General features: G+C 41.9%; 1 protein-coding gene across 2 annotated transcripts in view; it reads right to left on the bottom strand.

Annotated features, from left to right (window-relative positions):
* Positions 1-3,233: 3,233 nt before the first annotated feature.
* The window catches only part of RYBP (RING1 and YY1 binding protein), a 38,771-nt gene continuing 20,470 nt past the window's right edge, over positions 3,234-21,534 (bottom strand). For both annotated transcript variants that reach the window (XM_085072277.1, XM_085072279.1), the window contains exons 3-5: positions 7,895-8,071; positions 7,682-7,780; positions 3,234-3,754 (exon numbers count right to left, since the gene is read on the bottom strand). In XM_085072277.1, coding sequence (XP_084928403.1) covers positions 3,502-3,754; positions 7,682-7,780; positions 7,895-8,071 — 529 coding nt within the window. In that variant the 3' untranslated portion in view covers positions 3,234-3,501. The remainder of the gene's footprint in view (positions 3,755-7,681; positions 7,781-7,894; positions 8,072-21,534) is intronic.

Here is a 21,534-nt window from a genome sequence, read left to right as displayed (position 1 = left end):
TGACACTTTAGCATGAAGATTAAAACAAAACTAACAGGACTGTCAGCTCTAAAGACTTTACAGAGCGGAAAAACTTTCAGAAGCGTTATACAAGCTGTCTTTCTGGGCAAATGAAAAATAGAGCTCGTATAATACATTAACATAAAAATCCACAAGATAAGATTATGTTTTGACATACTTAAACAAGCATTCTATATTTGTCTCCAACAAACAAAGCTAAGGAAATAATGTAACCATCTTTACACAGTAAATTAAGGTTACAAGTCATACACAAGAACAGAACTGCTTGCGCATTAAAAACTGTTCAGCTCCATTGTCATACTCTAAATGTTGGCTCTTAAAACCATTCGGTTACATACAAGCAAAGGTTATTATATAGTCAGCAATTAATAAATTTTCAATAATTTAAGTTTATGGTAGAGCTTAAAAAAGTAGACTGAGAATGATCTTGGTAAGGCAGGTGAAAACATCTCAGTGGAAATAAACTCAGAAGCTGCTGCCAAATTTTCGATCTGTCCAATTTGAAGCCAAGTTCCAATTGAAATAAATAGCCTGGTGGTGTAAAACGCTGTCACCTTTCCTTTGCAGAACTACGTCAACTGAGCGAGTCAGGCAAGCCGTGTCAGTGTCTGTGTGTGTGTCTGTGTAAGAGTCGAAACTTCGCCATCGCAACACTGTGCTTCACTTACCTGCGTTCTGTGCCACTGAACACCGTGAATCTGGTCCTTCCCTACACTAGTGTTTGCTTGGTTTGCTTCTGGAACACCTTTCCCCACCAAGGGCAGGCTGGCCCACGGTCCTGGTGCAGAGGGAACCCCACCTGCAGTGCTGCAGGGACGCCAACTTGGGGGACTGAGCGTGAAAGCCAATGCTGTCCTTCAAACCCACAACACAACAGCTACCAGGATGAGGCTGGGGGGTTCAATGCTGAGCTAGCACTTCCTAACTGAATGCAGAATTACAGGTCACTTGTTCCAAAGAAATTTTCCCATTTTATTTAGAGCAAGCTACTTCGTCGAGGAGGCACGCCAAAGGGACAGATGTTACCGACTTTACCACGAGTAGCTGGGTACGGCGTTAAAGCTTTTTAACTGATCTACAGGTCTAGTTTCACTTGAAAAAGAAGCGATTTCCTGGTACACACAATGCTTTTGTTTCTTTTTTTGCACAAATTCCCAGATCCAGCGAAGAAGGTGAGCACGTGGTTTGACTTGAAGCACCAGAATGAGTTCTGCTGAGGCCAGCAGGACCTGCCACTCGCTCACCCCCTTGGCTGGATCATGGCCGAGATGCACGCAAGCCTAATTGATAATGGATCATTTATAAAGCAGTGCAAAATATACAAGTTCAGGGGCATCTTCAAAAAATCTCTCTTAAAAAATTATTCCAATACATTTCAGTAAAATAAATAAATATGGCTGACCAGTTTACCCTCCCTGAGACCCTTAAAGGAATAGTAAAAACTGGAAAAGGAATGTCTTTGCAATATCCCACTAATGTTAAAATGTGGATTGAGATATTCATAGTATTTAAAACTATGTATAATAAATTGTCTTGATGCTCATAGGAAGCATCTGTTTTCCTTTGGTTCTTTAATACTTTTAAAAATGCTTACAAAAGACAGCCTATACTGTGAATATAAGCAGAATTAAGTTGGGGTGCACACGTTAACATATTCAGAATAAAACCACTGCTGCCAAGGCACTGCCATTGCATGTGCCTTCAAGCAGGGGCTCTACCAGATCCCTTAACTCACACATTTCTGTTGCCAGTGTGAAAGGAACCTATGTCTGCTACTCAAAACCACACAGATTTTAAAAGAAATCTTAAATCAGTTGCCTCCACAAAGAGAAATTTCTCTTGCCAAGCAAATAATTCACAATGTAACAAGCAGGCACAAAGTTGTCAAAATGTGGCCCTCTTTCATCGTGCCCAAAAGTTATGAATTTGATGTCAGATGAAGCCACAGCTTCTGCACCTGAAATTACTGCAAAGCACCCTGGGGCCACTAAATAAAGATGAAAAGCCAAAGAGGTTTGGGGTTTGTTTCGCTTTTTAAAAAAAAAGTTTGTTTCACCTCTTCGGCCCAGTGTTTTAGCAGGATAATGCATGGAAGGTAAACTGTAAAGCAACACTAACAGGCCAGGAAAAGAAATTATAGTCTGGATAGAGTAAGAATGAAGGAGATGCTGGTCACGAGCATGAGCCACACACCGCTCACTTGCTAGCATGAAAACTTTTCCCTACTTTTGCTCCCACAGCAGGAGACTCGGAAGTGTCCAAACGCTGACAAGCCCATCACTGGACAAGATGCTGTTCAGAAACCACTCTTGGGATACAGATGGACTTGAAGGATAAGAGGCACCCCAAGAGCACGGACAGGACAGATGGACAGGGCTGACAAGCACCGACCCACGCGTGGCTGGAGCGAGCACCAGCTCGGTTCCCGAACTTGGGATTGCTCCCAGGCTTCCTGCTGCCTTCAACCCACAGCAACCACTCCAGCTCTAGGTACCTCAGGCACTGAGGCTGCTGCTGGAATTCAGTACCACCACCAACACGTGTGGGACTGGCCGTGCATGACACCAAACACACGGCTCTGTGGTGTAACCCCAGCAGTCTGGTTGGCAATGCTGATGCTCTAGCTGGGCATGGACCTGCACATCACCAACCCAGTGAACCTAGGGGATACACCAGCTACCTGGAGCAATCCTCTCTCATCTCAGATCCCAAGCTGTAACAATCCAAACCGTGTCCAGTACACTTTAGCCATTGCTTAGGGAAGAAATGGGAAGGGAACAATAGAGAGAACAGGTCCCATCCAGGTTCAAACCTTCAGGAACACTTTTCACCTAAGACCAGTTCCATTTCAGTTTCAGTACTTTCACAGAAGGGGACTGTCCCAGATCTTGAACTGTTCAATTATTTTGTTTTATCACTTCACAGTGTTTCAAGCACCAGCGTTTCCATGTATTGGTTTCAAATAACCCTTTATATATATTTATTTATATATATATTTATATATAATTTATATCAAAACTGATAGTACACAGTATAACTGGAAGAAGAACTGAACTTAAAAAGGATATGTTGAAAGAGGATGGAGTTTGTGAATGCAATAAATAAAGCCCCCTTCCCACCCCACCCACTCCCTACCCCCAAAAAAAAAAGTTGTCATGTTCATGGAAAATTGTGCACAGCAGATATTATAAAAAAGTAGATTCAGGAGCACATCCAATTATAAATGATTGTTAGGAAAATCATATAAAACAATGGAATACATAAAAGTGTCAAAGAGTAATCGCTAGGGTGAGAAATTCCTTGGTGGCCAGATGCCCACGGCAAGCAGAAATTATCCTGGTTGCATCAGTAAGTGGTCGATGTCCGAGAAAGTGTGTTCAAGCACAGAAGAGGCTCTCCAGGATTTGAACAGCGTGGGCAGGTGGAGTGTTTGAATTTCATACCCTGATCCATAGTTTCCACAACTCCATGTGCAATTTTTCAGAAAGATTCGTCATTGACTGCCGACATGTCCCCCTTGGGCGTGGAGGAACGGGACGAGCCCTTGTCTGTGCTCTCAGAGCCCGAGCTGCTCTGATTCTGCTGTTCTGATCCTGCACTGGAGGTCACTGTAGAAGACGATGTGGATGAAGAGCGAGTCTTTTCTTTAAAGTCTGTGATAATTACTGTGACATTTCCCACTGTGACTGCCAGCTGCTGTGCGGTACTTCTGTCCACATTTTTCAGTCTGGGTCTAAAAAGAATGAGAAGACATTTATTAAAAGGATAAAAATACACAAGAAAGGGAAAGTTTATTAGGAAAAGCATTTGAAAACAAACTCGGTGCGACTTGCTCTCCCTGGCCTGAGCAGATGGCAGTGGCTGGGAGGAGAAGCCAGGCAGGCAGTGAGTGCTGCAGAGCAGAAGATGAAGGTGTGACCTGCTCCCTGTGCCAGCCAGGCTCCCTGTGCCTCTGAGGGCTGCAGAGCACACTCAGCCCCAGGGAACAATCTGTCTCACAGAGCTCTGCACAGGGTGTCCCCTGCAGGCTTCTCCCTAATCCAACCCTGCCAGAAAGGAGGACACCACAGCAGAGCCAAGCGGACAGGAGCCAGACTGAGAGAAGGATCTCCTCCCCAAGGGGCAGATGAAAGAGTTCTCTTATCTAAATTCACCATCTCATCATGTGCCCTGATGTTATGAGACAAGGCTGTGACTCTGCAATACAAAACCACATGAAAGCATTCGGCCACGGCTCTTTCATTCCCATGTTGGAACTCTGCAGCTGCAAACAGCACAGGCACTGGGACAACTTGGCTTCTCTTTCAGCTGCTTTGAGCTTATACAAATCAGATGCCCAATCAGCCTATGGATAAAATAGCTCAAAATGTTCCCTCTGGAATCGAGGCTATTGTAAATAAAATCCAGAATGTACAACGGTATTTTTTGCAGCCAGAGCTTTTGGTTAGGGGAAAAAGAAAAGGGGGAGAAAAAATACTAACGACCTGAAAAGAACCCACTGGTATTTATTGCTCAGGATTATCTCGGTAATTTGCATGCTGTGCTATCATTCAATTAGTAATGTAGCTAATAAGGGTCGAAGCTCTAGGAAGCTGACATTCAAGCACATTTCACGGGCTGGTCCAAAGCTCTGCTCCAACAAGCCTTGGACACTCCTCCAGCTACCAGCAAATTCCAAGTCAGCTGCAGCGACTGCTGTAATTTACAGCTTTTGCTCCTAATTAAGGGTCAGGCTTAAGCAGTGGAATATTCCCAATAGGGAAATTAAAAAGGAGAGTCTTTATACATCAGTGAAAAGTAGCTTGCTGAGAGCTGCCTTATTGAGAGGGATGGAGGGAAGGTTAGTTTACTTTGGGATCAAGCTCCAGCTTTTAAACCACTCTGCCTTTTCTCCTCCTTGCTTGCAGCACACAAGGCTAGTGCAGTAAAACAGAAAAAGGAGGAATTAAGCTCATTTTCTATCCGCCATGAATACTCAATGGCTTGCAGTGGTAAGTTAACAAGGAGAAAGTCCTTAAATAGAAGCTATCCAAGTGGTATTCCAGAACCAGACAGAACAGAAAAATGCATTGAGGACGGATGTACAGCTTCCAAAATAGAACAATTGTATTTCTGCAAACTTCCTCACCAAAAATGAAGTTACCGCATCAAAAATAGTATTTTCTTATCCAACCTAGGAGGCTGTTGCAATTTTTAACAAGCACTACAGGAAAAGCATTTTTAACAGACAGAAAGTAAAACAAAAAACCAAAACCCTGCTGCATTGAGCTAACACCGAGTACAACTCCCACATGCAGCAGCCCCTTTACTCCGGGACGCCTTTCCATGCTCTGGATTCCCGGGGCAAGGAGAGGCACCCACACTGCACGGACACACTCCCAGGAGCTGCCAAGCTGCACACGTAACCACAGGCGAGACGAAGCGATGGCACCTCGTTTGTGGCTTCCAAGAAAGGCCAGCTGGCTGGGCAGGTTTTGGGGTTTCCGCTGGCGCTGCGGCACTGTCTCGGCAGATGCCCCCGCACGGCTGCCGGCGTTCCCGGAAGCGTAGCACGAGGACGTATTTTCCTCCCTGAGCCCCGAGTTCCTCTAGGAAACTCAGCTCTTCCTGTAATTTGCCTCGGTCATTTGTTTCCTCTTGTACTGAGAAACAGCCAAAATGCTGGCCCAGATACCGGAACAGACACTGCTGCCTCCACCTTCCTACAGGGTTGGACGTGAGCTCTGGCTATTGGTCGTTAAAAGGCAGCTCTGAGAGTTGTAATTAGTTTTAAAAAAAAAAGAAAAAAATGGAACTGCCAGTGCATCTTTAAACGCTATGATAAAATAATATGGAAGGGCTGTGGGAAGCAGGGCTGAGGTGCAGCATTTCCCCACAGTCCCACTCACAAACATTAACATTGTCAGTTTTAGAACTGAGCGTTCCAACCATTTCTCTGGGAGGATTTCAGGGTTTCCCTGTACAAAGAGCTGATTAAGCACAGATGGAAACCACCAATCTCTTCAGCACATGCATACAATTTTTGCTCCTTATAGAAGGCAAAAGGATTGGCCCACTCGTTATTTTGCAAAATTAAACACCCCGATGCTTCATGTTTATAGTGAAAATGGTTTATGGCCAAATGAGTGAAGTGTTTCAAAACATTCAATCTGAAAGTACACAGGAAGGCATGCAATAAACCAACATATTTTGTCAAAAACAGGCATGGTATCCAAGAAGTTTAAACAGGATTTCTTAAAAATCCAGAGAGCCCTAAAAGACAATTTACAAAAAAGCCCAAAACAACTGTTAAGCAATCTGGGCATGAAAAAAACTTATAATTCTGTAAAAATCAGATCCTTTAAAAAGATTCTTGACAGCACTCCTGAGAACAGCAAATTGTCAGAAAAGTTCCACTAAACACAACACTTAAAGAGACAGTTTAAGAAGTAAAGGAGATGAGGAATCCTTTAAAAATACCCAGCTAGACCTGATATTATTAAGGCTTAATTAAGACTGACAAAAGCTTGCCACAAAACATGGACTAAAAGACTTTGCAGCAGACAGAGTGACTCCTTCAACGAGTAAAAACAATTATTTGATGTAATCTCTCAATTTAATATTATGTCATTAGTCAAGTGCATCAAGTCTCCTGCATCCTAAGTCTCAAAATAAGTACCATTTAAAGAAGAAGAGGACAAGAAAAGAGTCACTGTAATAAAGCTGCCTCTCTGTAATCAAATCAGGAATGGACACTTCAATCTTTGGGGGCTGAGGAAGAGTTAACAGCAGTCCCTGCAAACAGCTCAGTCTTGTGGCACAGCAGATTTCACACTGCCCTCACTACATTCCAGTGGGTTACTATGCAAAGTAAATTCCCTCTTATTAAAGATTTTCATGCTATTATTCAAAAACTTCCAAGACAGGAGTTTTCTGCAGTCATACCTTGCCAACTTGAATGCCAACAGCAGTGCCAACCATATTTCCCATGTGCTTTACAAGTCTTTGCAGCTAATACTGCCTCAGTTCATGGGATTTCACTATAGAACACTTATTACAGCACATTTTAAAGAGAGATACAATTCTTATACAGCCCACACAGGCAAAGAACCCAGTTCAGTTCTGCCTCTTGTAGCTCTCAAGCTCAATAATACAAAAACTGTTCTGTGATGCTGAATTTTTGATTTAAGAAATGGAAGAACAGTATAGGCAAGACTAGGAATAAACTCTCTCCATGCGCTCATTTCAAACTTAGACAAATATCAAACCAGCTATTTATGCATTTTGTTGATAGCAAGATCCCAGCAAATCTGTTCATGTATACTTAGTTCCTGTATACTTGGAGAATTATCTTGACAATTACAGTGACTGAATTACGGATAAGGAAGTAAAAAAAAGTAACCTTTGTTACTGCTATCGAGCCATGATAAGGATTTGATACGATTGCTGGTTAATGTTTTTCCCCCCGCTGTGTTTACAGCCAAAAGCATTACTACCCAACTGACAATACTATTATTTTAGCAGAGAAATGAAAACGGAGTGGACAAGAGAATTAGTATTTCCAAAGTCTGAATCTGTCCTCACTAGCAGAGCGTTTAAGTGCTCGTAGATCAAAAAAAGAAGTGTTTGCTTTTTAACACAGTTCTCAGATACCAAAGGCTCAACTTTAGCATAGAGTTACCTTGAAGTGTGATTTGAGTCGCTGGTCTTTGTTGTAGTATTCCCAGACTGTATGCTGTTTGCTTCACTAGGAGGATCTTTCACAATATCCGACTTTGGTCTGTGAGAATTGGAGGGAAGAGGGAGATTACAATGTTGGTTTAGCTGCACAATTAACCAATGCACAGTGCTACTGAAATCACATCACATTCAATACTGCATCCTTCAAACTTACTTAGTCTTCTTGTTAGTGTTCTTCTTTGTAACACTTGGACTAATTTCCTTCTCTTTGTCAGGTTTTTCTTTTTCTTGTTTTTCCACTTTCTCCTTCTTCTCCTTCTTAGGTGGTGGTGGGGTTGCATATTGCTGGGCAACTTGTTGTGCCACCAACTGAGAGTTTATTCTAGGTTTTCTACAATGACAATGAAAAGAGAGACCTATAGTCAGTTTTACACAGTAAAAATAACTACACTGAGAGCAGTATGAAGACTTATTTCAGCAACCAGGGAAGAACACTCCACTTAAAGAACCAAATGGATATCTTTATTTGATGTGAAGTACTACTGCTGTAATCAAACAAAACAGAAATCTTAGAAAGAAATACTCATAACTGCTGTTTCATCAGGTTTTAGCATCTAACATTCTGAAATATAATATACCCTTTCTTCATCCATGTCGTGAAATCACAGCCAATTTTGGGGGGACAATAGTGAAAAAATAGCTTTCAAGAAGCTGTCAGCCATGCACTGTGGCTACACGTTAAGAAAAGGAACAGAATGTGACCAAAAAAGTTTCCTGATAAACATCAGCCTCTTTCATATCTTTCAATTTAATTTCTCAAATGAGCTTCTGGTTCAGCAGCAGCAAACCTCACACAAATAACAAAGAACAAGAGAAGGTAACTGAGCTGACTTTGTCCCGAGGGCTGGCCAGGGCTGGCAGGAGCACAGGAGACAAGTGGGCATTCAGACTGGCACTGGGCATGGCTGTGCCAGCCTCCGACACACTGTCCTCACACCATTGTCTGCAGTCCCCAGCGTGCTCAGACAAAAAACACAGCAAACTGCCTTTCAAAGGCTGCTTCCACTGCAAATTACAGCTTACACACAGAGGAGCTTTGATGTAACCAATACCTTGGTTCTTGGTCCTCACATGTCCTGCAGGAATTGGTGCCTTTGTCTCTCCTGCATTCCTCATCCAAACTCTAATGCCCTCTCTTGAAAACTCTCCCCCCGGCATATCACAAAGCAATTTATACTCTGAATATTCTGACTATTCATGATTGATTCCATCCCTTCAACATGCCAGAAAGATCTATGCTCCCTGTGTCCACACAGCTTGTGGGAGAGGAACAAAAACAGGTAATCAACTCCATTAGTCGTCCATAATAAACCAAATACTAATTGCAACAATTGCTCAGGCTTGTCCAGAGCTGTTAAATTGTTCATAAATACATTTCAAATTTTGTACATAGATCAGACTACAACAGATTGTCAGTGAAAGCTGCACCCAAATACCAACAGCTGGCACACAGAACCCCAGGGGTTTGTGCTGCAGAGCTCTGTACCTGCACCCAGCTTTTACTACAAACATCTAGAGAGATTTCAAGTACCTACTTAGTGGTTTGATGTGTTGAAAAAAGCTATAAATCATTAATTGCTCACACATAACATCTGCACTGAGAGATGATACAGATAATGGAACACCCAGAGAATTTCTACTCCCTGTCATGGGAAAATCCAACTGTCTGCTAAGTCTCTCTTGGTACTGGTTTCCTGTATAATGGTACCAAGATGTTCTTACTGAAGCCAGATGTACCCAACTATCTCATTTCACTACCAGAGATTATTATAAAGTCTATGCAACAGGTTGTAATCAGGCTCCTGACCCATCTCAACACCTCTGGCGTTTGGACTTTTCACCCAACATAGAAACTTGTAACTCGCTTGATACTACAATCTGCTTACATGTCTGAGTGAACAACGATCTGGTCTTCAGCCTTAAATAACTGTGATACTGAAACGTTTTGTAGATCAGATCAAGCAGCTACCTGTTCCACAGAACAGTGAAGATATTTAGCATCCTTTCAATCCAGTACACGGCAATTTCTGTCTGTATGACTGAGAATGAACACGTAAAAAGAAGTGGTTTGGTTACATGGAAAAGATTTTCAGATTGATGCAACCACACTAAAAGCTGACAACAGTAACTTGTGTCAAGCAACCTGCTCACCGCCTACTGAAAAAAAAGATAAAATGTCAAGAAATCTTCAAAGAGAGGGCAGATACCATCTCCCTGCATGATTATACATGATTAACCTCACTGCTTGAAGCTGCCACTTCTGCCCAGACTTACAGTTATTTGCTGTTTACGCAACCAGCTAAGTCAGAAACCTGAGCCATTCACGGGAAATCCCAATTCATGACTCTGAGAGTCTTTCCCACTCTGCAAGACTCTGACGTGCTGCTTGTGATGTGATTTCCAAGCCTTGTGCCCAACCTGCTGAGCTGCCGAGCTGCCCTTCCTATTGCAGGAGTGCTGCACTGCCTGAGCAAAGGCACACATTTTAAAATGTAAACCAAAATAAAAACCAGACCCACGTAAATATGTCACACTGTGTTTCCCTAGAAAAGGCTGGAATATCAATAGGACCAGCCTTAAAGCACTCCCGTGGAGAAACTGCCCCATGTTCTTCCTCTCCTTCTCCATGTCTGTGACAGCACACTGCATTTATTAGGTTTTACTATCTTCTGGCCAGCCACTGACCTAACCAGCACAAGTTCTCCAAAATCCATATTTCCCTCTTACCCACCAGGATGGCTTGCTGGCAAGGGCAAAGCCCAGTCTGGAAGGGAAGAGGTCAGGAAGCAGGCAGGGACCTTCAGGAAGCAGAGCTGGCCCTGCTCATGGGGTCTCTCCTGCCACGAGGAAAGGACCACAGAGCTGCTGAGACTTTGGTCAACACTGAGCATCTTTCAAGATCTGCTGCACTACTATAACAGATTTTTTTTTAAATAGTGCAAAGAACCCAACAACTTTCCAGTTACTAATCTGACAGTTTCACCCGTGCCAGCAGCAAACACAGAAAAAGGGTAAAAAAAAGGTAATTTAAGTAACTGGCATAGTAATAGTAATAATAATAGCAGTAATAAAATCCTTCAAGTAAACCCACACTGCCACTGCAGCCAGGACACACTGGTTAACAGCCCTTTACTAAAAAGCCAAGCAAAGCAAGTTGAGCAGCACATTTTTAACCACAGCAAACTATAACTATAGGGAACCACAACTGAGTAAAGCAGCTGCAACATCCAAAACTTACTCCAAGTTTCCCTGCCTACCAAAAATGATTTATTTGGCCACCTCCAAAGAGAATGCCTCAATCCAAATACACCATTATTATAATAAAGTAGTTATCACTTAGGCAGAGCAATCTGAACAGGAAGTTCCAACTACTCCTAAATTTTATTTGTAAGAATAAACAGCTACAGAAACAAGTATTAACCATTTTTTATCCCCAATTCTTCTCATCAGTTTACTTTCTGCAACATTAAACTGTTCAGGTGCACAGAGAATACAGTTAAGTGACAAAAATCAAACCCTAACTCAGCCTCTTCAAGCTGAGTAACCAGTACTCATGCTTAAGGAACAACTAGGTTGTAACCTGCTAGAAAGTTGGAAGTATCAACACTACTCACAACCCACAGCTAACAAGCCTCAACTTCCCAAAAATTATCTCAAGAGATGCAATACTTAGTGTTAGACTTAGTTCTTGAATTTTCAATGCAAGTATCTGGAATAGGTGTGCTTTCTCCTACCTGAACTTTGTAACTGTGAAAGTTATGCTTTGCTTGTGCAATTTTCCCTTAATTTAGGTGACAGCCTGAGTAAAGACTGAGAAAGATACAACACCAACATGACAAACAAATGCACATCATCATTTTTCTTTTTACAACATGAAGATGATTGTCTTCTCCCCTTCTAAAACTGAGAGCAATTAAATGAAATTAAACTGTGCTCTCAAAGTTATGTACAGACAAATAAATTGTTTCACATTAATTGAACTGTAGTTTACATCCCAGGAGCAGATATTTGCAAAACAACTCATGACCTCTGCAGCAAGGACACACTGCTGCATGAAAAAGCTGAAATGTATTTGTTCTAAGAATGGCTGTGGCACCTGGGTCTCTTCACCAGCAGCTCCTGTAAACGATGTACACAAATAATCTTTACTACCTATTAGTAAGAGATTTCACAGAAACACTGTGCCTACAAATACATACTATATGCAAATATACAAATATATATATACACACTCTATGCAAATATTGTACCCTCTGATTGCCATATGAAGAGACACTGGGATGTTTGGCTCATGGGAACAGAACAAATACAGGACTTTTCTGAAGGGCTCACTGCCTACATTGCTGTGCTCTTTAAATAAATTAAAAATTAAAAACCAAACTGTAGCTTTAAGGTTCGGGCAAGTAGTATTTCACTACTTGCACTTCCTTCTGTCTCTCAAAGTTTCCCTTTAAAGTCTTTCTCAGGGCCAAACCCACAGCCTGGACACCCAGGAATTCTGCTGCTCCACTCGTAACCTTGCAAGCAGGCTTAGGAGCAGAGCAGCACAAATCACTGCACATCCAACACAGGACTTACTCAGACCTGGATTTCAACAGGGATATAGGAGGATAAATGGCACCTCATTTTTCATGTGACTCTAATTTCTATATTTTGGGATTTCTCTGGCCCCTGTGCCTTGAGAAAAGGGAAGGCACCTGCCTCCTGCAGACACCGTGGAAGTGACTGAGCTTTATCCCTCCAGCAACACAGACCTTGAGGGACCCCGGCAATCCCCAGGAACGTGGATCTAATTACAACTGCTCTGACTTCCCTACATCTGTGTTATCAGAATAATGAAAGTGGCATCGAGTGGGATTTCAGAGTCAAAAGCCTCATGTAACGTGAAGTAGGGAGGATTTGGATAATTTCATGCTGTTCTGGCTTTGATGCACGCGGCGATACCAGCCGACCTCTGCACGGCTCCACGGCTCTTTGAGAAAATGTGTTTCATGCACTGTGCAGTGTGAAGTACATGATTATTTTAATAACCCCAGTCACACATGAATGTATCTTTGCTCAAAGAAAAACAAGAAAACAAGACTGAAAGTATTTACTGTGTTTATAAAAGAGTTAGTGCCAAAATAATAACACGACAAGCATCCTTCTGAGCACAAAGCAGGGTTAGAAACTAACCCATGAGCACAAACTGAATTAACATCTCCTCAAAGGAATTTTACATCCAAAAGAACCAAAGCTTTGGAGAAATTAAGCTATAAACATGATGGGGTGAGCCCCCATTCCTCCATGCATATTTTTCAGCTCATTTGTGATGACCACATGGTCCTTTTTAGCAAGAAGAACAAGGATGAACAGACACATTGTCCTTAGTGTAGAACTGCAAAGCAGTATGGAAGCTGTATACATTTATCTCAAGTTCCCCATGTGATCCAGGAGCACAAAGCAACAACAACAACAGTAAAAGAAGACTAGAAGGACAAACTGCAAGAAATATGAGCAATATTTTGTTCAAAGAACAGATTGTTTCCTTTAACAATGACGTGCTAACACTGTGTTTTTATTTAGAAGACAGATGTTTAAAAATACAGAAGTTAATCTAAGGAACACCCACTTCTGGGCCCCAGGTGCTGGGCACAGCAACATGTTTGAAAGACTACGAGTATAAGTCTGAATATTTTTGAAAAAACATGAAAGAAAATAAAAGTTCCACACAAAGCAAGCAACTGTTTGTCATAAAACAAACTAAGTACATTAAAAAGTGTACAGCCACCTCCAAAAACTGTTCAACTGCTCAATCCTCATTGATCATCCAGCCCTTGTCTTCTACCTCCTCAGAAGAGTCAAGAACAGGCAAGACAGAGATAAAGAAGCCTCAGCTTTGCTGATAACTGTTCCTGGCCATGACAACAAACCTTGAGCTGTTTGCATTTCAGAAGTGTTTTAAACTTTTTGTTTGTCCACCAGAAGTTTTTAGACTTCAAGTCACTTTTCACAGATTGAACAATCCTTACCCTCCCCCACACCCCATCCCATACTTAAGTTTGTAAACTTTAAGAAGTTCAAAATTATTTGCAGTATTTAGTACTTACTGAGCTCACACAAAGCTGCCAGCTCTCTTTGTCTTTTTGGATGAATACCTGCTTTTCTTCCATTTTTTCCCACTTTTCTTTTGAATCAAATAAGAATGAGAAAGTTACTAAATGAAATGCAAGCTGTCACCTGCATACACCGAACAGGACAGGCATTGCTGGTTGCTGGGAAGTGTCTGATCAGTGCTACCAAAGGAAAGTTGAGACTCTGAAGGATGCTGTAAAAATAATACTCAATTCTTGCTCATTACAGAAGCCTCAGCATTACGTATTTTTAAGTATTTGGGCATGTTTACAAATCAAAGTGTATAAAACTCTCAGAGTTGTCACCGCACAGATTCTGCAGCTCACATTTCTGACTTTTTTTTGTGAAAATATGCAAAAACCATTCCAAGAGAGTCCCAGATTTGCTCTATAAACTATTTCACTATGACTGCTCAACAGCACAGTAATAGGTTTAGCAATACTTTTACAGTTCTTTGTTAATATACATTGTTCCATATAATCCCATTACAAAAGTCTGAAGTCAGGGCAGTTAAGATATTTTTGGAAGCAGTTTGACCAGAATTTTGCCACCCCGAAGTGGAGAACTCACAGAATTCCTCAAAACACCCATTCTAACACAGTACAGAACTGGAAACTGCAGATAACATTTGCTGGCACCACCACAAATTCAAACATGAAAGTGAATCTGGACTATTCACCTCCTATCAAATTAAGAAGCATCTTATATGGTGCTTCTTGCACAGCTGGACTTGGGACCTGGTTGGCTGCCAGCAAGAAAGGAACCCTGAGCCAGAGAACAGAGCTATTTGGGAATTTGTTGGAAGATTTTCAGCAGAGAAGCACCACTGCTTGCATTTTTCCAAGTATTTGGTCTCTCTCTTTGTTTTGAGGTTTTTCCCCAGGGAAACGGATAAATCACAGAGCAGGTTTTTTGGTTAAAAAGGGCTGCACCTGAGTGACCACAAACCTGGGTCTGTCCTACCAAGTCCCTTGGGCTCTGCTCCTTGTCCATGCCTATCACACAACACTATAAAAATCACTCAAAAAGAGTTATCTAACACTGTGTGGTGCACATGTTTTGGACCAGAGGTTTATTCTGGTGTGCTTCTGTGGGGGGTTCCTGATACCAAGTAGTTTTAAGACAGCAGCAAACAGCAGATTCTGTACACTCTGGAGAACAGGGAGCCAAAAGCAAGAGTTAAACAGAAGTTGTTCTTCAGGCTTCTTTGCTACCAGAGTGAGGATTGAAAGTAGCAGCGATGATGAGCAACAACGCTGAGTATCAGTTATTGGAACTGAGCCTGACGTTTGCTTAAGTGCTAATACCGTGAAATTTAACTTACTGTGTCTGCAGGAGGCAAAACGAGAGTCATGCTGAAGTTCTGGAAGAAAGGCTGCTGTTCTTCCTTTCAGAGGAAAAGCCTGCCTGGAAGCACAGTCAGTGCTGGCAGCCTCACCTGTCTGCTCACCTGTAGCACCCATCTGAGCAGATCACTTCCTATCTAATCTGCAGCTAATGAGTGCCAGGGAAAGCCCCGAGGCTGCCCAGCAGAGACTCATCCCATAACTGCTGTCTCTGACTAGTCCAAATCCCTGGAAAAAGCTGGTTTGGATGCTCCCAGCCAGGCTCAGCTCCACCCCCCCACCTGTGTGGTGCCCACCTGCACAGCTCCCCTGTCACTGGGCAGGGCAGGAGCTCTGGGTGTGTATAAATAAATATATTCACACACCACACCCAGCAGGACAGTGCTGAAGAGCTGTGTACTCTTGGTAAGGATTGTTCTGTATTCATCTGCTGGAATTAACTTCCAATAGGAACATCTAGAGTGGGGAAATGTGTGAAATAGCTTTTTCTGCTTTCATTTAAAAAATAACATTTCCTTAAGTAAGGAGTTCAACACACTTCTAAATTAGTGCACAATTAGTAAAGAATTGGCAAAACACCAAATTTACCACATTTTAGGACCATTTTTGTCTCATTTGATGGGGAAGCAGAACTGTTCAAGTGATCACAACTTCATGATGCTTACAAATACTATAAAATTACTACTTCTGATTCATGCATATATACTAAATATTCCATCCCTGGGAGTGTTTAAGCCCAGGTCAGATGAGGTCTAGTGAAAGGTGTCCCTGCCCATCACAGGGGCTTGGAACAAGGTGACCTTTAAGGTTCCTTCCAACCCAAACCATTCCAGCATTCTATGACTCTGTAAAACAAAAGTACATAGCCAGAAATACAGTTTTTCAGATGATTTCTTGCTCCATTATTTTACAAAAAAAAAAAAAAAAATTTCTATTAAGATGTTTTAACGGTCCATTTCAAAAAAATCGTAAATTAGGAAAATACAGCACAATACATCTCTTCTGCTTAAAACAAAACTCACAATATGTAATAGATTAAAACGGCATCAATTCCCAATTGCAACATCACCCTAAATTCCAGCTGAACAAAAACAACTTTACAACTCCCCTTCTTGCCCTCTACCACCAGCAGTAGTGAGGTCCATGGCTATGCACTCCAGAAAGAGCATTGCTTCCTATTCCTTTATTGCATTTATAGGGAAGAAGTTCTACAGCAGCAGAAAAATTATGTGAATATACACATAAACCACAACTGAAATGAGATGCAATTGGAAATGTAAAGATCACCCCAAACCCAAATGTGAAAAGATGGCCTTAATATTCCAAAATCATTCTCCTTAGGAATGCAAATTTCCTTGGTCACCAATAATCCTAATTATATGTTGCAAATGCTGCACAAGCTTCATTTCTAGAAACTTACTGCAACTGCCCTGCTCGTGCTATTGACCCACCACAGATCCACTTGGAGCTTCAGTTTAATCCATCACTAAAAAGTCCAATTGGTACTTAGTACACCCAAAGTATAAAATTTATCATGCAGTGTTTCTGGTGTTTTCAGCTGTGGCCATACCTTGCTGCAAAATACCAAATGTTCCATGATTTACAAGGACTTACAAAGTTGTTATGGAAAATCACTGATCTCAGCACAAAATTTACTTGCCTACAAGCACCAGAATGATGATAAAACTAAGGCCATTTTACTTGCTTGACAAAAATAAGCTGCTCTCACTAGCAAAAATTTGAAAACAGTTCATAAAGCTGGCAGCAACCAAGATGTGTATAATAAAATACACAGATTTACAACAAAAACAATTACTTAAAATACTTCTTCCCATTTAACTGTTTATTAAGTTATGTGTAATCTTGAGAAAAGCGAACTGGCTCAAAACTTCCTGTTGAGTAACAAAGTGCAGTTGGCAGCATGAGGGGATAAATGAGTCTGATAAAAATTTAACATGTAGATTCCCCAAAGCAACTGCTCATGGTTATTGTATTATAAATTCAAATAACAAAATTATGAGGAGAAGCACTAAAGCTCGAAACTAGGAATACCAGACTTAGTGTTATAGAAGTGCTTTATCACTGCTGCCAGTATACATATTTCTGTTTCAGACTCTGAAATCCTGACCAATAACGGAAATTGTCACATATAATCCAGCTTGACATGTCCCATCTGTGAGCATCTGCCTCCAGGTTTTGGGACACTCAAATCTCACACTTCAAAATCACAGCAGGAGAGAGACCAAACTTGGAAAACAAGGAACAAAAAGGAGAGATGAAAAGAAAATGAGCTCCCTACCAAAAAAAAGATATGTCAGTTAAATTCTCAAGTTGATCCCCTATCAGTCCAGAATTTGGAGAATAATTTTTAAATACACATAATATTTACTGTTTGAGAAATGCAAATCACTTGGATACCCAACCAGTGCATAGAGAGCTTTTCCTAAAAACAATGAAATAATTTCCACTAAGCAACTCTTGCAAAGTGCCCTCAGAATATGTAGGCTGGTTTATCAGAGCAAAATTCCACTGTGCTTGCATGACACTAGAATACTATGCACTTAAAAATGAAGACTTCTCTATCCTTTGCCATCCAGGATAAGTCCAGATAGAAGCAAAATGAGAAACTAGCATTTGTACAACAGAATCTGAATAAACTTAATAGGCCCTAAATCTCTAGGGATGCCATTAAAAAAAAAAAAAAAAAAAAAAGAAAAAAGAAACAACAATTGAGCAAGACAGCAATTTTCATTCAGCTACATCAGACACTGCAGGCTTTACCTAAATGAGCAAAAACTGAGCTTTTCCTGCAAGCCAAACCTCCTTTTTATTAAAAGAACATCAATGATAGGATTTCCTTTCATATGAAAGCGACATTTCAAGAGCCCTTGAACAACCAGGAATGCAGCTTTATGACAAAGCCCCAGCCTGCAGCAGCTGTGCACTTTGAGAGAGACATCAGGGCTGCTCCAAGGTGGAGCAAACACTGCCCAGGAAGCAGCACAGGCTCCCACTGGTACCAGTAAGTGGTGCCCCACCTACTCCTTCACCTCTGTCCCCACACCATCAGCAGTGAAAAGGTCACTGCCAGGGGTTTAGAGAAAACCCCACTGCTCAATAACCCAGCTTGCTTTTCTAAACACACCAAGAAAGAAAAGCCGCTCTGAAGGACGGGGCAGGCAGACACGCATTTTCAAAAGGCCACCCTGTGCTCAGAGGAGCTCTTTTTCCCCATTGTGTTCAGAGAACACAATGTGATAAGTGAACACAGATGTGGCAGTGACATTTGGGGGTGTCCAGCTCCACGCTGGCGGCTCAGCAATCCTGCACACGCTGCTGCTGCTGCTGGGGAAAGCCGCAGGGAAAGTCAGGCTGCGTCGATAGCTGCTGTGCAGGCACCGTGGGAACACCACAGCCCCACAGCACAGAAACTTTTGCTTTCAGAATTATTACTCCTGGGCGTGAGGAACTGACCCAGATGGTTTCAAAATTTGCCAGGAAACAATATTGCAATATTTAGTTCAAAAGCTCTTCCTCTCACTAGCTAGAAAGCCTTAGAAGCTACTTAGTAAACTTTGGTTCTCACTTGGAGTGCCAGTGTGAGTTACCTGCATGTGCCTAGCACCATGAAGAGCAGGGAAACTCAACTACCTTTGTAAATAAAACTAGCAGAGAGTGCTCTCCTACACAACAAAAACCCAGGAATAACTAATTACAACAACAGAAACATTTCCGAGTTCTCTGCAAGCCAACTTCTGATCTGCGGATAACGATAACTACTTGTCCAGACAAACTGTCATTTTTCAAGAAGGTTCTCAGATAAGATAATCTTGAGCACAAAATGCTGGTTTTATTGTCCTACCACTGTTTTCATCCTGGTGACTCCTATTTTGCAGCTCTGCATACACTCACGTGGCTTGTGTTTATTTGTACATACACGAACACACCCAACCAAAATCCTGAACTGCCATCAATCTGATACGAATCCCAACGAGGGAAAGCAAGTGAATTCAGTGAGTTCTTTTCCCCCCTGCTTCTTAATTCTTCCAAACAACTCTGGTGTTCCATCCCGGAGAAGTGGTTAGTCTCACTGAAAACTACCGGTTACACTGTGATGCTGTGCCAGCGGCAAATCACTCCAACTGCCCTGGCACCATCATTTAAAGTCATTTTCCATTTAAAGACTCTCACATCAGCGCCAGCACAGCCTTTCATTACCCATCCCACTTAATACCCACAATCTCTCCGCAGCTCGCTCGCTCGGTCTCCACTGACCAGGCAGCACACAGAGACTGATGTGCGGATTATTGGGATTCCTAATGCTTCTCTCCCCGCTGGCCGAGCGCGGAGCTCTTGGCAGGCTGCCTGACCCGCAACACGTGTGGGTTTGTCAGCCTAATGCACTCTGTCAGCTGCACAGTCTCGGGGCGAAGCGGGACCGGGCGGCGTGCGCATGGCAACGGCCGGCAGCTCCCAACACTTCCAGCTACTTCACTTCCCAGCACTGGTGGAAAAGGAGGTACAGAAGTGAGTGTCTGGGTGTTTGCCACCGTCTGATTTCCGAGAGGCAAATACATGAGGTAAGAAGAGCACCATCCAGCACGATCCTTGAACCAAAGGCTGGAGAGTCATAACAAGGCATTCTCGTACAAAACATCCGTCCTCGCTTGACTGTTGTCTTGCAATGACTCAAAATCTGCACATCAAGAATATAGATCTGAGTAATTTCTTTTTATATAACCTACCTTCTGTTAAACTAAACAATGACAGTGAAAATTCAACTATATGAGCTCAAAAATTATGTGTGACCAAGGCAGTTGTCACTCATGGGTTTAAGGGGTTGTTGTTGAACTGTCCCTTGTGCCTGGCAATTAGTCAGGGCAGAAAGAAATGAAGCTTGGGCAATTTTCTGTATAAAAGATATACTGAGGTATTTTTAGGTGTGAGACAATGCATCAGCTCTGTAAATCCCGCTGTAAATTCTAACAGGATGAATATACAACAGGAAATACCACACAACATGCAAATAGCAAATAAATGCAAATTTACCATCATGTGTAACTAAGAAGTGTCATGAAAGTGAAACTGGTTTGTAGATGAATGAAATACAGAAGCCAGCAGAGATCTTACTTGGAAATTGAAGAAAAGAGTACACAGAATACAGCTGAAGTTTCACTTCCTCTGTACAACAAAAGAACAGAAAGCTCCAGCACAGCACATGGCACATCCTCTACAACCTCGTCAGACAACACACACTGCCCTGACACTCCAAGATTTTCTACATTATATCTGACGACGTATTACAGATATTTTGTGAATTATGGGAGCAGAGAAAGATAAAACTACTACCTATGTAAATAAATACAGAGATTTTTAGACTACATATTACTAACTTTTTTTGTGCTAATAAACACGTACCAATTATTTTAGAATAGCAAACATGGTAACAAAACAACTAGAGGAAAGACACTACTAAGTTCCATTGGGTTGGGTTCTGGTTTAAGTGAATCATCCAGCTCCCAGCATCACAATACCCAGCCACCTCAATCTCAGGTATATTTATTAAGATACCCCTTGGTTAGGATTTATTTCCATTTAACTACAGGGGAAGTTTTTTTGAGCTCTGGGACTACACCGCACTGGTGATATACATCTAGCAGATTAGAGAAATTACTTGCTTCTGGAGATTTACAAAAATGACTCAGTGGGATTCTACTATGTTATGCTGCTTCCTCCTCTAATTTCTTACTGGATTTGTGCAGCTAAATGCTTATCACTAGAATTTCCAAGTTAAAGCAAGCTAAAAACAGAACCTTGTTTTTACTCAAACGCATTGCAGAAAATGGAGTTGAGCAACCACTTCCTAAGGAGCTCCTAGCCACACTCTGCACAACTGGGGAGTAAAAGAGCACCAGCTTTGGGGTTAACAGAACTTTGTGAGCAATTACACACACATGAACCATTTAGAGGAAAAACAAGAAAACATTTCTCATCACCATCTCTTTTCATAATCTCTGGGGTCACTTAGAGCAGCAGCAAGTGCCAGGATTCAAACCAAACAAACCTTCCCCATCTGTCTGCACTGCCTACATGAGACAGCCCTGCCTGTTCCTGCCATTCCTGCTTCCCAAACCCACCTATTCCCCCTTGATGAACCCACAAAGCCAGAGGGGTTGACACCAGTGCAGCAGCAGTTCCAGCACTCATGGTGAACAGCAAGGAAAGTCCTGAGTACTGAAGCCCCAGCATGAGTACTTACAGCCTGACCTGGAACCCAAAAAGTCTATTTAACATCTTTAAAAGGTGAGTAGCAACTTGGAAAAACATGAAGGCT

Source organism: Lichenostomus cassidix, chromosome 12 (assembly GCF_008360975.1).
Source record: "Lichenostomus cassidix isolate B80296 chromosome 12, HeHo_3.0, whole genome shotgun sequence".
Lineage (NCBI taxonomy): Eukaryota > Metazoa > Chordata > Aves > Passeriformes > Meliphagidae > Lichenostomus > Lichenostomus cassidix.
This window is presented reverse-complemented; position numbering and strand designations above follow the sequence as displayed.